The sequence below is a fragment of the Macaca thibetana genome, chromosome 5 (assembly GCF_024542745.1).
Source record: "Macaca thibetana thibetana isolate TM-01 chromosome 5, ASM2454274v1, whole genome shotgun sequence".
NCBI lineage: Eukaryota > Metazoa > Chordata > Mammalia > Primates > Cercopithecidae > Macaca > Macaca thibetana.
The window spans coordinates 117,720,721-117,738,037 of record NC_065582.1 but is presented as its reverse complement, the minus strand read 5'-3'; the positions used below and the strand labels follow the sequence as shown (position 1 = coordinate 117,738,037).

The window sequence follows — 17,317 nt, the reverse complement described above, 5'->3', positions numbered from 1 at the left end:
TACTAAGAAATCTGAAATCCTGTCACCTAATTTTGCATGTGTCATCATGCCAGCATTTCCAATAACCACGTCATTCATTTTCAAAATTCTATCATCATCATTTGTGAACAGACACATTTGCAGGTATAGAACAGAAATTTGTAGACTTTTTAATCTTAGAATTCCATTGTTTTTTGTGTCTTGAAAGATCACTCATGAATCCATATGTGGTTAGTTTTGACCTTAATATAATATGATACATGTACATTAAAACTGTCCATTGTAAATGCATTGACTCTTAGAAACATCCTGAGATAACTTGTGTAAATTTAGGGTTCCAAAGAACATTGTTTCAAAACTATTCATATAGATTCTTGGCTCAGCAATTCCAATGTGTTGACACTCTCGCAAGGATCTGAGATTCTGATTTTTAATCTATCAAATTTCCCACCAGGAAACCATATCTATCATTTAAAAAATACATGATGCACCATTTATAAGATGATATTTATAATTACATGTTGCCTTTTTAAATCCTTTTATCTCAAATTATTTTCATCAGTATAGTTGCCTGCTTGCTTTGTTGTGACATTCATAAACATAATGTTAATATTCCAAACGTTCTCCCTGCTTTAACTGAAATCTACCCAATGATAAAAGCCATTTCTGTACTATTTCTGAATGAAACTCAGATGCCTAAAGTTTAAGCACCATATCCCCAAAGCTTCCCATATTTTTAGCAAAGGTATTGTTTAAGTTGCCGTGGCCTTTATTGTCATCTCAACCAGTTCAACTTTCTAATCATGGTTTTACTTCTCAAAAAAAAAAAAAAAAAAAAAATCTATTTTTACAAACAACCATTTTTGAATTGATGGTTTTAATATAATAATGTCTCTACTTTCTAATGTTACCCCTTATCCCCGAATATTCATCTGTGTTTGTGCTTACAGAAACCAATGTATATTTATAGCATACTATTTATTATAAATCAATCTAAAATATCCCATAGTCCCAAAGTAGCCATTTCTTGTGTTTTTTAAATTCAAATGAGTCAAATTATTTTCTTCATTCATTCACGCTTTTCGCTGTCTTCATATTTTTTACCACATCCTTTGAGGGATTTAAGTGGCAAGGGAAAAGCAGTCACTATTTTGAAAATAGAGATATTAAATTCTTATTTTATTCATTTACCTATTATGTGATCTGTAGATAATAAGCTTCACTTTTTAAATACTTTTTATAATTCTAAAAGTATTTTAAATCAGAGACATAATAAATGAACTCTAGTATATCTCAGAATTCAGACATACAATGAAGAGATTAAAAACAAAATCCAAACAAAACAAATTTCTCTGGCCAAATGATCATCATGTCTTTGAAACATTAACTATTATCCTAATTTTTCAATACATTTTTCTTTCTCTATATTAGCTCTGTTTCTTGAAATGTGTAATGAGAAAATTTTTATTTTCATACACACTTTACATTAATTATTTTATTCATCTTTATAAGATATCTGCCGGGGGGAGGGTGAAAGTACTCTTCCCTTTTATATAGCATGAAAGTGGCATAAAGAAGAAAACCATCCCTTTGTAATAATTCTAGAACTCCATTTAAAGTGCTTTGTGGTAGGCAGATGGGAGTGTTGTTTGACATGTATATAGAGTATATTAAATTTCAGTTGAAGGCCTGCTAAGCAAAATACAATCACGAACTGCTCCAAACTATCCATTTTTAAAAGTAACAGTGAAACTTCAGACTACAGGAGATATTAAATGGACCTTCTCAGATTGAGAAATCCAATAGTGGCATCCATGAAACGCTTAAAAATTAATAGGAAGTTATGTACTCTAGAATAAGAATAAAACTTTTTAAAAACAGAGAGATTTAATTGTCATAGATAGTGTTATATCAAAATTCTGTCAATTACAACTGAATTCAACACAGAGAATAGTCTTTAATTTATCTTTGTATATTTTGAAGAATTTGAAATTGTTCAGGTTTTCCTATTATAGCTAATTTTAAAAGAATTTGAATAATTTATTGAGAGATTTACAATTTCATGTGTATAATATTTTAGGAGATTTATTCTAAGAGTTTTAAAATTCTTTGTTTTATATAATATGAAGATACAAAGTGATATATAAAGCATCAAGTAAGATGTAATTTAGCTTCTCACATGGCATTAATCATAGGGCTGTTAGCACTCTTGATCAAATGTGCGATAAGAACTCAGAAAATTGTTTTCTCATTTTGTGTAGTATAATTTTACATAATTCCCATATCCAATGAAGTATGTTTTTCTAAATAAGTGAATTCCTTTTAATCAGTATATCTGAAAATATTTAGTAAATAAAAATAAATTAGCTGCACTTTTTGTCTGACTTAAATCTATCTATGAAGAACTCAAAATGTCAATATTCTGGTAGTATAAATGAGGAAAATATAAATGACTCACACAGTTTTACTAGCAGGACTGCCTAAACATCCAATGCCCCATTTCAGTACATATTCATTTGCATTCCTATTGAAGAATACTGGCTCATAAAACAAAATTTAATCCATGTTCAGTTTTTATTAGATACATTAATAACTTAATGTTCATATGTTTATGTATTTTATGAGGATAAGTTAGCTGACTTTAATTAAACCTTTGTCTAATTGGAGAAAAATCCCAAAGTGAAAAATTCAAAGTATTTTCTAAAAACCAGTATTATTCCTTTCAAGTTTCCAGCAGTGAAATTCTCTATATACTATCATTTATATACAATATTATGCAATGGTTGAGGTGCTTGTTATGTCAGAATACAGGAGTGTGCATATATGAAGAAATGTGACTTTAAACGAGGCTCAATTAAGAGTTTTTATTTTTTCTCATCTCATATAGATATTATTGTTCACTGTAATTTGTTGCTTTTTGAATATTTTTGCTTCAGTTTATAGGAAAAGCATCTCTTAATCTGGAAAACAGAGGAACAATACAGGAGTATCAATTTCTGAGCTAGACACTGCATGTGCTTACTCTTTTAAATAAATAAAGTGCAAAACCACTTCTTCCCCTATTGTATCCCGCTCTACTTTATTTAGATTAAGCTGAAAAAAATTATTTAGATCATATTTCTGTAGGCTAAAGCAATGGAAAGATCTGATAGTATGAAGGCTATTGTTTTGCAAGGATTTCCACTCCGTTTTCTATTCTGTTCACTTGTCCTTTCCTCATTGGTCACAAGAGTGCCATTTATAAAGTACTGCTTGTGTACATTACTTGGTACTCTGAAATTCTTGACATTCATATCCCAAATTCATTATCAAGTCCCAAATTTGTACTCAGAAACTAAGTTATTCATTGGCTGTCCATCTCTACACAATTTTTTTATATATTACAGAACTCTTAAATATCTAAATGTAGATATTATAACTGCAACCAAATTTTTAAGATCAGCATTAAGAGTATCAAAAATGTATTATCCAAATCCTTAGAAAAAGCATGGGAGAAAATGGATTGATTTCTAAATAAATGATAAGGTCATTGCTATATTTATATATCTAGCATCTCTCTAGGACATTTAAATAAATATTAATTAATGTGTATGAGTATGAGTTATGCCTATGAATAATTTCTCCTGCCCATCTCTATTACTAAACAGCAAAATCACATTGTTTTCTAAAAGAACATGAGTATAAATGATTAGAGGATGTAATTCCTTTAAATACAGACACTGCAGATGTTTTTGGTATAATAATTTCAAAGCTCACATTAAAATTGTGATGAAAGCAAAATTTTTAAAAAATGTTTCTTTTCCATTCAGAAAAAAAAAAAAAAAAAAAAAAAAAAAATCATTTCCAGAAAGGAGGAGGTACAATTTACATACAGAATAACATATTTATTGACTGTTTTCTGATTGGTTAAAATTATGCATCTGGAGCAGGTACAGAACATGATACTGAATGAATATGCTTCCTGAAACGCTTTTTCAATGAGACTGAACTGCTGCCTGAGTACCAGTCTCTGCCAGCTGCACTTTTACTTGCTGTTTCTTGTTGAGGCTTGTTTTAACGATGCTTCGGGGGATTCCAGAACTTAATTTTACATGTTAATGCGATATGCAGCCGTATATGTTACAGAGCTCCAGAGATGCCCATAGTCAAACATAACTCCTTTCAATTGCGCTGCTGACTCTCACCCTAGGTAATGCAATGTTAACTGCTCCTCACCAAGGTATTCCCAAGTCATTTTGTTATGAGATCCAAAGTTTTATTTCCATTTTCATACCAGGAATTTTTATGCAGTATAAATATCCATGAGGTTTATTTAATGATAAAGGCTACTTGAGGATACAATTTTGAAAGCTTATCATTTATTTTTTTGAAGGTGGGAGAGTTGAAGGTGGATTAATAGATATTTGTTTTCTAATGTAAATTGTAAGAACATGTATAGCTTTTAGGTCCCTGTAGAGTTCGTCTAACAAAGTTGTTATTGTCAGTATTATTTAAATAACACAAATCTCTGGATAATTTTGCACAATTGTATTTAGAATGTTATTAAAAAGAAATATTAATAACTGTTTTCTCTAGAGGCACATATATTAAAGGCCAAAAGAATAATTTTATATCTAGCGAAATTATGAACAATGTATTAAAATAACTTAAAACTTAGCTTAAATAGACCAAATATAATTTCAGTGTGGTTTAATGTATTTGTTTCTTCCCTCCTTTTCATTTTGGTGAGGAGATTTAAGATGTCTTAAGGACCCTGGAATGACAAATGTATTTAAGTGTTATGAATAAAATTTGAAGCCTTGTGATCCCTGTTGTGCATTTTTCCTCACCCAAGAAGATTATATGTAATATATATATTTACTAGTGTTACTTTACTAATAAGTTGCCAGTTTTTTTAATATGAGAAAGATAACTGTATCTTTTCTTTTCTTTCCTTCTTTTTTTTTTTTTTTTTTTTTTTTTTTTTGAGATGAAGTCTAGCTTTGTGGCCCAGGCTGGAGTGCTGTGGCAAGATCTTGGCTCACTGTAACCTCCGGCTCCTGGGTTCAAGCGATTCTTCTGCCTCAATCTTCCAAGCAACTGGGATTACTAGCGTGAGCCTGCCACCACACCTAGCTAATTTTTGTATTTTTAGTAGATACTGGGTTTCACTATGTTGGCCAGGCTGGTCTCGAACTCCTGACCTCGTGATCTGCCCACCTCAGCCTCCCAAAGTGCTGGGATTACTAGCGTGAGCCACCACACCCAGCCAGATAACTGTATTTTTTTCCCAAAATGACAAAAGATGGATTGTGTTGACCATTTTTGTAATATATATGTCGTTACACATTGTAAAATGACAAAATATATTCCCTTATCAAAATATACATATATTTTAAATATATCCTAGAATATGTAATCAAAGGACAGTCTCTGTTAGTGCATGTGTAATAGACACTTCATATATGTCACACAGTAGTTCTCAACCAATTTTGTAATGAAAATATTTTATCAGTCTGTCATTTGGCTGTCTTTTCTTAATGCATAAATCAACAGAAATTTTGTTTTTAGTAAACTGAATGTTGTGCTGGGAGCTTATGAATAGTAAAATCACTTCTTTAGAGTTTCACTAAAAATAATTTAAATATTTTCATTTTAGCCAGTTGTTTAATGTTGTACGCGTAATCATCAATTCAGTGTTAATTCAGCACATTCCCTCTCCAAACACCTGTCATTGTGTAGACATAATCAAAATATCATTCTCTCGTTCATTTATTCATTCATCAATGTGACAAATATTTTTAGTGCCAACTCTGAGTCAGGTGCCAGGTCACTGCATGAATTTACAGATGAATAAAATTTATTGCCATTCAAGAAGCTAAAAAGTAGTAAGGAAACCAACAAGGATACTCAAATGACTATGCTGCAGCATAGACTGGAAATCACAAGACAGGGTAGAGAAAGCTATTGTGCTCCAAAGGGAAAATACTACATTAAGTTTGAGTATCGAGAAAAATGTGAAGAAGGAAAAAATGGAACTGAACTTTGACAGTTGGAAATTGTTACGAAGAAAATCCTCAGTGAAGGAACCAATATGTGCAAACGTATGAAAGCATGGAGAAATATCCTGGAGATTTCAAGAGAAAGTTTAGTACAAGTGAAGATGAAAAGTTGGAGTTGATTCCGGAAGTGTATGTTAGGGCTACATTTAGGAATCTTTATCTTATTATTTCATTAAATATTTTGCAGTAGATGGCTAATGCAATAGAAAGACATCTTATATACTGTAATTTGGCCATAGCCATGTATAGTATAGTTTAGGAAAGGAGCTATAGAGTGGAGGAGCATCATTTTGAAGGCACTCATAGGAATGCGGAGGAAAAATATTAGGGACTTAATTGAGGAAATGTTAGAGCTAATGAAAAGAAAGAGATGAGTCGTAGTTCCTGGGATTTGGCTCTAATTTGTTATGAAGAACACAAGAATAAGTCTTTGCTTTTAAGGGACCAAGGCCATAGTGTTATTAACAGGAAAAGAAGGCAGACTATTGTTGAAAGAAGTAAAGAAAAATACACTGATTTCATTTTGAGGTCCATTGAGTTTGAATGTTTATGGGATACCCCTATAAAATAAATCTACCAGAAATAAAAACATAACTCTCAAAAGAAATTAAACCAGTGAGATAGAGGTATTAATTAAATTGATAGAAATAGATGGATTGAGAGGAGAGAACCAGAGATGTTCACATGGAGGCCCTATGAAAATGTCCATCCATCAATGTAGAGATGAGTGAAAAGAATCAGAAAAGTAGTTAGGGATTTCAATCCATCAGGAATAATGAAAAACCAAGATTGTATTTAGAAGTTAAGATGTCATTTGTGAATATTAGGAAGACAGATTTTTTTTTTCCAGTAATAAGAGAAATTTGCAAAGACTTGAAAATTTGTGGATAATTGAGAAAACAAAGAGAGATAAAAGTTTGAAAGGTGAAGCTGAGAGGCTTTGCAAGTTGTGGTGAGTTTCATAGTTTTCTGGGTGGATGTGAGCAGAAAATAGTCAGTGGAGCAACTGAGGATTCCAAAACAGTAGAGAGAAAAACAAAAATCAAAACCCTATTGTGCAGGGTGATGAAGGCAAGAAACTATTATTTTTTGGGCAGTTCATTCAGAAAGAGGCAGTGGCCTTTGAACTGCCAAAAAATAAAAATAAAATAAAGTAAAAGAGGAAAAGAGAACAACAATGGCTAGTATATAGTATTTGGTGAAGGGAAGTTTAAAAACAGGTTTGAATGGCTTCAGGCTTCTCAGTGAAATCTACGCAAGATTATTTTCTTAGTGAGGAACACTGGCTAGGGATATAGGTCTCATCCAAACTACTAGTATGAAAATCAGTTTAGGGTTGCAATAATTTCAATTGCGCTTCATGCTTCTGGGCTTGATGTGATTGATTCACCACTTTCAGATGTGGCTAATTCTAGCTTACTTTGTTCCAGGCGGTGTGGCTACAGCAAAGCAAAACAAGATCCAGAAGAGGAAAAGATGCATTTTCATAATGGGCACAGTAAGCAAATTGCGAAAAATAAAAACAGAATAAAATAAGGGATACTTTATTGTTATTTAAGTTTCTTTTCAGGCTAGAAGGCCGGGCGCGGTGGCTCACGCCTGTAATCCCAGCACTTTGGGAGGCCGAGGCGGGCGGATCACAAGGTCAGGAGATCGAGACCACGGTGAAACCCCGTCTCTACTAAAAATACAAAAAATTAGCCGGGCGCGGTTGTGGGCCCCTGTAGTCCCAGCTACTCGGGAGGCTGAGGCAGGAGAATGGCGTGAACCCGGGAGGCGGAGCTTGCAGTGAGCCGAGATCGCGCCACTGCACTCCAGCCTGGGCGACAGAGCGAGACTCCGTCTCAAAAAAAAAAAAAAAAAAAAAAAAAAAAAAAAAAAGATTTATAATAACTGACCAAAATAGTGTTTTGTTTTGTTTTTTTAATAAGTGTTCTATTTGTTACATTCCTGTAAAGAATATGGACTTGCGTATTTCTGGCATGCTTTAGGCAATAGCTGAATGCTTTATTCAATTATTTAAATAATACTTTCATTATAATCAAAATAAAAACTTTTTGCTTAATATAAAGAGCTATTATATTTCAAATGAAATTTTCTGGCCTATTCTAATTCCTAGCAACACAATGAGTAGAAATCTATCATTAAGTAACATCACCAGGTTAAATAAATAAAATTTCTCAGGTTTTTTTTTTCTTCTTCTTCTAGCATTTTAGTGGGAATTTACCTGAAGAGATCCTGTGGCAGCAATCTTGGTTCAAATAACTTAAAAAGACCATGTTTTAAAAAATAATGCAGAAAATCATGTTTTAATAAAGAGATTTAACAATTAATCTAAATAAGTTGAATTTTGATGTTTTATTATTTTTCCTTAAATGGTGCAATGTGAGTTGATTTGCCAAGTGAGTGACAATATATATATTTTTTTCCTCTCTGCCATCTTAAATGTCAAAATCATTAAAGCTATAACTCATGCTGCAAAGCATTGAGTTCATCTCCTAATCCTATCTTATTTAATATTATTTATTTCCAAAAATCTTGATGAGGTGATATTAGCAACCGTTAAAGGTGATAAAACTGGAACTCATAGAGCATAAGTCTTGTCTAATGTCATACAGTGACAGAAATATAGTGAGAAGCAGAATACTTTCTTTTGACTTATATGTCAGCCTTTTTGTACCATACCACCAGAAAAGTTACTTGAAATCATTTTGTATAAAATTAAAATTAATAATAATGTGATTATATTGAATATCATCCATATGAAATATAGAAAAATAAACCAGCAAATTAAGCACTTGTATTGTATTGTCAGGTTCGGTGAATAACATTGTCTTATTTTGCCTCAGAGACTTTCTAAGTATTATCATTGAGAGGTGTGTTTTCTCAGATATGTCATCACTTTTGCATTTCTTGTGTCTGCAAACAGATTTCTAAAATTATAAAACTGATATAGTTGTACAACTAACTGTAACTCAGGAGAGGGCTGGTCCTTGCAGTTTGGCTACTTCTAGGAATTAGGGATTTAAGTCATACTTGCATGTTAATAAAGTTCATAATTTTGCTCATCCATCACAATTACTTCTATTTTAATGCCAATTTACTTTTACAGTTAAACTGCCAGGAGTAAGAACTTATATTGATCCACATACCTATGAGGATCCCAATCAAGCTGTCCATGAATTTGCCAAGGAGATAGAAGCATCATGTATCACCATTGAGAGAGTTATTGGAGCAGGTACAACAATGTGTTTGACTTTGACTTTTAACTTTTGTTTGTATTCTAGAATGTAATATATCAGTGTCCTGATCTAACAGAGAATGTTTTTAATCTTTTGTAATTGGCTTGCATTCAAAGTGATATGTAATTGATCACATTTTAAGACAACCTTCTGTGTAACTCATGCTTAAACCAGCAAATATCTGGTTTATAAAACTTAAAAACAGCAAAAAAAATTTAAATAGATGTTTCACTATTTTATATATATATAATATACATATATATTTTATATATATATATATAGAGAGAGAGAGAGAGACAGAGAGAGAGAATTTGTAATACCCAAAAGTATGTATGTAATTCAGTTTATATCTGTCTTAAAATTGTTTCCTTTTTTTCTAGCTATAACCTGGTTGACTTTTCTCTTCTTATTACTACTACAGTAGACAGAAAAAGAAGAAAAAGTGATTTTTAGTTAGTTGCTTTTAATTTCATTGTACCTTTTTTTTTTAAAGGCTTTTGTAGGTGAGATGGAGGAAGCTAATAGTCCCTAAAGTGTTTTAAGATCATCTGTTATGGTTTGCTCCAATGTACTATTTATTTTCATTACTATCAATAGCTTAGTGTAGACTACCTTTTTCTGACTGTTTTTCATTTGTTTGTTTGTTTGTTTGATTTTCATTTTTTCGTCTAAGCCTTAGGAGTCTAGGAGGGCATTCAAGTATTAATGGACTAAGAATTTCAAATGTGTTTTTGCATTTTTTTCATCTTTATCACAAGGTGAATTTGGTGAAGTTTGTAGTGGACGTTTGAAACTACCAGGAAAAAGAGAATTACCTGTGGCTATCAAAACCCTTAAAGTAGGTTACACTGAAAAGCAACGCAGAGATTTCCTAGGTGAAGCAAGTATCATGGGACAGTTTGATCATCCTAACATCATCCATTTAGAAGGTGTGGTGACCAAAAGTAAGTATGATGGCAAATTATACATGTGTGTGCATATCATCAATATCTCTTCAGATCATTATTAATTTTAGGGTAAAGAGAAACCAACATTGTAATATATTAATTTCTCTAATATTAATGTTTATCATGTATTTTAGATTTTTGTTAAAGCTAATCTTCAATGAACTTGAATTTTCATCTATCTTTTAAAATATATATTTTAACTCATTTGCTATGAATTCAATGCCAGACAAAAATATATCCAGATAAAAGAAGCAGTAAATATATCAACTTTTTTTTTTTTAACTGTTGTCTCTTCTACTTTTTATCCTAATGAAATATTAACTTCAAAGTTTTGATTAAGGCATTGAAGTTTAACATTCAATAGGATTGCTAAACCATAGCAATGCCATGTTTTAAGCAGTTCTTTATAGTCAGGTTCATTTTGTTTATTCTTTTTTTTTTAAAGATATGTTAATAGTTCTAGCGAAAGCAACAACCACAGAAGACAGGGAAGCTCCTTTTAACGAATTTTTTTTGTTGTGAAAGCAAATCTAGTTGTTGTTTTTTTTTTCTCTCAAAAATACCGAGAATTTTACGTCTCTTTTAATTTGTGTTAATGTTTTTTAAACGTGTTCGTGTGGTGAGCCTTGCAATACAAGGATTTTAAATCATTTTCAATCAACAAATAATGTATTTTTGCGGCACATACATTGGCCTTCATTTTCTTTGTATTCATTGTTTCTTTATGATTCCTATGTGTTCTGATTCCTTCCTTTATTCCTGACACCCTACACATCAGTTACCAAAATCCATATCTTAAAGAGGTACACATCTCCAGGAAGCATGCTCAGAGAGGAATGCAGGAAAATAATAAAATAACCTACAGATGTGGGTTTCTTCAAATCTTGGATTTTCTTCCTCCAGTTGGGTATATACCCACACATTATTCTTTACTTGATGGAAACCCAGACAGGGCATTTCTGGAGCAAGAAGGCAATCCTGAAGTCTTATCAGAAAAGTGTAAAATTGCTAAAGAAAGGCAGGAGGCAGGATCAAGAGAGAGGCAGTCAGAGGAAACAGCACATTTTTTTAAATGGAATAAAACAAAAATATTTTATAACGAGGATATTCTTTAATGGATGTGTGTAAATATGTGAAATAAGAATATAATATAAAAATATGGTCACAGATGCAATAAAATTAAATTAGAATTTGAATGTGGCTATATTCTATCTGAGGGGAACGACTTCGAAAGAACATCTGTGATAGCAAGTGGCGATTCTGTGGAAGCAAGAATCATAACAACAGAGATTAAGTAAAATTATTTGCTATGTAGAAATGGTATTATCTAATATAAAACATAGTTCTTAATGATGGTACCAGTAATAATAGTAAGCAAATATTTGATAATTTCCATCTTCGTTGCCTCATTCACATGGCTGACAAATTTAACTTTCTGAAAATAAACTCTCACTATCACGTCCCGTTACCCCAGGGTGAATGCAAACTCCATAGGCAGCAAATCTACCCTTCATAATGAATTAAGATGTAATATTTAGAACAATGCCAGATTACTGTTATTATCATGGAACACCAGGTTGCATAATAGTCAAGAACATGGTCTTTGCATCTAGTGACGCAATTTGAATTTTAATTCTAATATAAACATTTATGTGGTTTTGCACATCATAAACATTTGGAACCTTAGTTTCCACATTAATACTATGGGGTGAGAATATCTTGTAGCATTATTGTGAAGACACGAATTAATATGGATGAAGTTTAGAATGGGCAAGGCACAAAGTAAGTATGTATTTAGTACATAGTTATTACTTCTCCACTTACCTCTCTTCCTATGCTCTGAACTTCTCCATATCCATTTTATGCTTAGTCCATTTTAAACTACCTCATATTTTGCCCTGCCTTCATTGCCTCTTTCTGTGAAATTTACACCCTCATGTTCACTACTTTCTCAAGTTCATTGAAAATTTACTCAAAGTCTACCAGCTCTGTGACATAATCCCTTCCACTTTGCCCTGAAGTAATTTCTTCTTTTGAACACACTGCATACATGATAATTTTTGCAAGTCTATAATGTTTCTTCATTTGGTTCAAAAGTGTTATTTAAATCTTACTTTTTTTTTGTCTCTGTTGCTTATATGTTTCAGCTCTCTAGCTAAAAGATGTATGTTCCTTGAAGACAAAGATCGTATCCTAAATATTTATGTAAACATATGGTATTTTACAGATCTTTATTTATTATTTATTTATTTATTTATTTATTTATTTATTTATTTATTTATTGAGACGGAGTCTCGCTCTGTCACCCAGGCTGGAGTTCAGTGGCCGGATCTCAGCTCACTGCAAGCTCTGCCTCCCGGGTTTACGCCATTCTCCTGCCTCAGCCTCCAGAGTAGCTGGGACTACAGGCGCCCGCGACCTCGCCCGGCTAGTTTTTTGTATTTTTTAGTAGAGACGGGGGTTTCACCGTGTTAGCCAGGATGGTCTGGATCTCCTGACCTCGTGATCCGCCCGTCTCGGCCTCCCAAAGTGCTGGGATTACAGGCTTGAGCCACCGCGCCCGGCCTTTACAGATCTTTATTACAAAACTTGTTTATTTGACTGGGTCCTGACTGAGATAAATTAAGACAACTTCTTGTAATAATACAAACAAGTTTCTCATATATTGTATATGCACTTTTAGGAGCTAGTTTCAATATCAACAAATGATCATATCTAGATTCTATGAACTCTATTCTAAAAATGTTACTGTGGTTAAAAAGGCAGTTTTAAATTTCTATATCTTTTTTTTTTTTTTTTTTTGAGACGGAGTCTCGCTCTGTCGCCCGGGCTGGAGTGCAGTGGCCGGATCTCAGCTCACTGCAAGCTCCGCCTCCCGGGTTTACGCCATTCTCCTGCCTCAGCCTCCCGAGTAGCTGGGGACTACAGGCGCCCGCCGCCTCGCCCGGCTAGTTTTGTTGTTGTTGTTGTTGTTGTTGTTTTGTATTTTTAGTAGAGACGGGGTTTCACCATGTTAGCCAGGATGGTCTCGATCTCCTGACCTTCTGATCCGCCCGTCTCGGCCTCCCAAAGTGCTGGGATTACAGGCTTGAGCCACCGCGCCCGGCTAAATTTCTATATCTTAATCAAATGTTCTGCTGGATGTTGCTACTCACCATGAGGCTACACATATATGTAAAGAAAAATGTAAATACTTACAATATTTATTTGCTTTTACTTCTTATTCTGTATGTTTAATTTATTCTATACGTTTATTCTATACATTTATTGAAACAATATTTCTCCTTTATAAATTTGGCTCTTGATGTTCAACTTAGGAAGTCTTCAACTTGTTTTTAATTTACCATGTTGCAACTCACTTTATTTGTGTCCTTAATTTCATGCTCTCTGATCTGATGCTAATTTATTCAGCAATTATTCTCAACCTGCAGCACACAGATAATGAGACATAAGTGCAACTAAATCTTGTGATTTTTCTTATTGAAGCTGAGGTAGGGAGTCTGAAGTAGCCCTTCTATGGGTGGTGTCATTGTGAGCCTTCATCTTTGCAGTATCACGTGCCAGAAGCTTGAGCCCCCATTCAAATCCCTTCTATGATTTATTGTGAAACAGAAACCATCATAAATAGATACATATATTCTAAAGCTCTTTCATGACAAATGACATTAAAAAGAAACCCACAGGTCCTGGCTTAATTGACTCATTTGAAATGCAAGGCACTTTAGTGTAAAAGACACAGTGCCAGCTTTTACTATTTAATGAGATTCGGGAAAAAGATAAAAAGGAGACAAAAGTTATAACTTTTTCACTGCAGCATCCTTAGTTCCTGGAGATTTCGTCTACCATCAGTGGAAAATTATTATCCAAACTGACTAAAGGAATATCTATTCAGTCTTAGGATTAGTTATAATTTTATTTATTAATTTAGAATCAGGAATGAATAACCTTAGTTCTGTAAAATTAATAAATTTAAACAAAACATTACAGAAAAATTAGAGGAATTTCTCTTTCTCTTTATTTCTATATCTGCAGAGATAGAACATACAATTACATTGATTGCCTAAACTGCTAGACAGTTTTGACTTATTGTGTAAATTTATAATTATCTTTCAAATACGTTACTTCAGTCTGTCTAGTAAGATCATTTTCTCTATACAGGCTCTTATTATATATTAACTAACATTATTCCAACAGTCGTCCACTACTCTTCCCATTTTGTCACTTTCCACTTTAGTCCACTCCATACACATTGCCCTCAAATCACTGCTTTCCTGTCATGCTTCATCAGCAGTCAAGCAAACAAATCAACCAAAATGCATAGACTTTCATACTTAATCTGATACATATTTCCATAGTTCACTATTTTCTTTCTGGAAAACTGTACCTTATTCTTGCTCTGCCCCCTTGAGATACTTCAGTGAGGCCTAAAATGTCCTCTCTTCTCTCTTCTTTACTTTCAAGTTTAATTCAAATGTGACCTCTATGAGATCAGTGTCATTTATCTTCATTTTTCCTTCAATCTTGAGTGCCTGCCTGGCATAAAGTGGCCTTCAATTATGTTGAATAGCTGAGTAAAGGAAAACTTCCCAGTTCTACATTAGAGTACAAGTTTCAAAATATGAACTTTGAAGGGCAAAGATTTTTGTTTTGCTCACTTGTGTGTTCCTAGATCCAAGCCCAACATGTGTAGCACTTTATATATGTGTTGAATGAATGAATTATCAGTCAGAAGTAATTGTCTAAATACCAGTGGCATTTCTATATACTCTGTCATGCTATATGCTTTTTCATAATTAAATCTGCAAATGTTTTATCACCCTTCTTATGCAATGAACTCATTGAAACCAGCATAGGTTTATCACCCCCTTTGTGTCTAGCCAAGGGCCAGACACATTAGGTAATTAAAAAAAAAAGGAGGAAATTAAAATAGTGAATGAATAAATTGTGGCTATGTAAAGATCATAGGCTAGTTAGAATGATATGGTTTATGTTTTAAATTTTAAAACTTTATTATATAAAACCATGGGCTTTTATGAAAAATAATAATAAAATTAATAGAAAGGAAATTGTCTGAAAATCAGTCTTGCATACACCACTATTAATTATTGTTAACATTGCATTAAGAATTTACTAAGCTTAGTTTTCTTTATATGTTATCTCTTTTAATCTGCACAATATGCTATGCTATAGACATTAGTATTTGTTTTCATTTTACAGAGGGGAAAAATTAGCATTAAAAAAGTTAAATACCTTATCCAATATCATAAAACTAGTGTGGGAATAATGGCAGATTTTAAAACAGTTCTCTCTGATTCCAAAATCCAAACTCTTAAACAGTGGATATAACCAATCTCATATTTCATCATTCTGTACATACTTGACAAGAAACATTTATTTATTCAAAAAAACTAGTTGATCACCTAATATAGATCTATTCTTACTAATCAGTGGGGCTATAGCAGAGATTAAACCAACTGAATTTCTGCCTTTATAGGGTTTACCTTTGGGCGATGGAGACAGAAATTAAATGAACAAATAACTTAAGATAATCATGTTAAATGGAGAAAATCAAGCTGGGAAAGAAGATTGGGGGTTGCTTCTGTTGAGAGTGGGTGCTTTCTATTTTACTTAGATAAGGCTTGAACAAATTAAAATTTGGGGCCTTACAGACGTTTGGAGGTAGACTGTTACAGGAAGAGGGACCAGCAATGCTCTAAGGAAACTTGCCTGGAAGGTTCAAGAAACAGCAAGAAGGCCATTGTTGCTGCAGTGGAATGATTGAGAGGAGTCTTTGGTAAGAATTTAAATTAACGATGTAGTAGGAGAATAAACAATGTAAAAACTCTTTGCTGCCTGCAAAGACCATCTCTTAATCTGAACTTTGAAGCTGTAGAGCTAACATGGCATAGAATTTGATTTACACATTAACAGGACCCTACTGGATTAAGAAGAGGTGGTAGGACCCAGTGTAGAAGCAAGGAGGCACTGGAAGCTAATTTACATTGTTCACAGATCATTATGGATTAGGTCAGTGAAATGACCTAACATGGTGGAGGGTAGTGGTTGGATTTTGTAGATATTTTGATGGCAATCACAGTAAACCTTCTTGTGAATTTGATGTGAAGTGTGAGAAAAAGAGAAGAGTCAATGATAAATATAAATTATTTGTCCTGAGTACCTCAAAAAAAGGAGTCGCAATTTATGGGGACAAGTTTGGGAGGAACAAGATTATGCTTGGTAATCAGTAGTTCAGTTGTGGACATGTTAACTTTGAGATAACTATTAGCATACAATTACAGATGTTGTGCATAAAGTTGGATTTAACTTTAGTCCCAATAAGTAAAAAGAAAAATGTCTGAAGTATGAGTGAACTTTAATTTTATGTCTTCCACTTCACAAGAGGAAATAAAATTATATGAACCAGTTATAAACAATGATATAAATAAACAACTTTAAAACTGAATTAGAAACAGAACCAAGCTCATTAATTTGGTACTTGCTTTTCTTTGTTAAGGCAGATACAGGTGTTTAGTAAATACACATATACTAAAAATGAGATATTTACAAGTGCTGTCTCTTAAAGAATCTAAATCTCAATCATCTGAAAAACATACAGGTTTATAGAAAGAAATTTACTGACTTGCAGATTGACTGTTAATAAATGAAACTGTGTTTTAAAGTTATTTTCATGATTAATACAACCAAGTTGTCAGATTTGATCATTTTTAGATTCTCCATCTCTTCTGAAAAGCCTATAATTTCTGATTCCATAATTAATTACTGTATTAATCACTTTCACGAATGTAAGAACAATACTAGTTTGTTTTCAATTTGAGAAATGAACATCTATTGAGAAAGTTTACATCAATGTAAACAATCTGAAATAAAGAGGATATTTCATAAAGCTTGGAATTTCTACCCATAGAGACATTTTGCATTTCCATGCCCCTGTCTCAGGTGAGGTATTCAAACTTTTGATTTTGTCTTATTTTCCCAATCTGAAATTATATAATTTTACAAAGGACTTGTCCCAACACGTTAGCCAGCAAATAAGAACCATAATAAAATTAAAATATCTGAGTACATTTCTAAGTTCTACTCATAGTTT

The 17,317-nt window shown here is 32.8% G+C and overlaps 1 protein-coding gene across 7 annotated transcripts in view; it reads left to right on the top strand.

Annotated features, from left to right (window-relative positions):
• The window catches only part of EPHA5 (EPH receptor A5), a 349,515-nt gene that overhangs the window by 293,301 nt on the left and 38,897 nt on the right, over nt 1-17,317 (top strand). For all 7 annotated transcript variants that reach the window (XM_050792668.1, XM_050792666.1, XM_050792667.1 and 4 more), the window contains 3 exons: nt 7,451-7,518; nt 9,133-9,258; nt 10,021-10,206. In XM_050792668.1, coding sequence (XP_050648625.1) covers nt 7,451-7,518; nt 9,133-9,258; nt 10,021-10,206 — 380 coding nt within the window. The remainder of the gene's footprint in view (nt 1-7,450; nt 7,519-9,132; nt 9,259-10,020; nt 10,207-17,317) is intronic.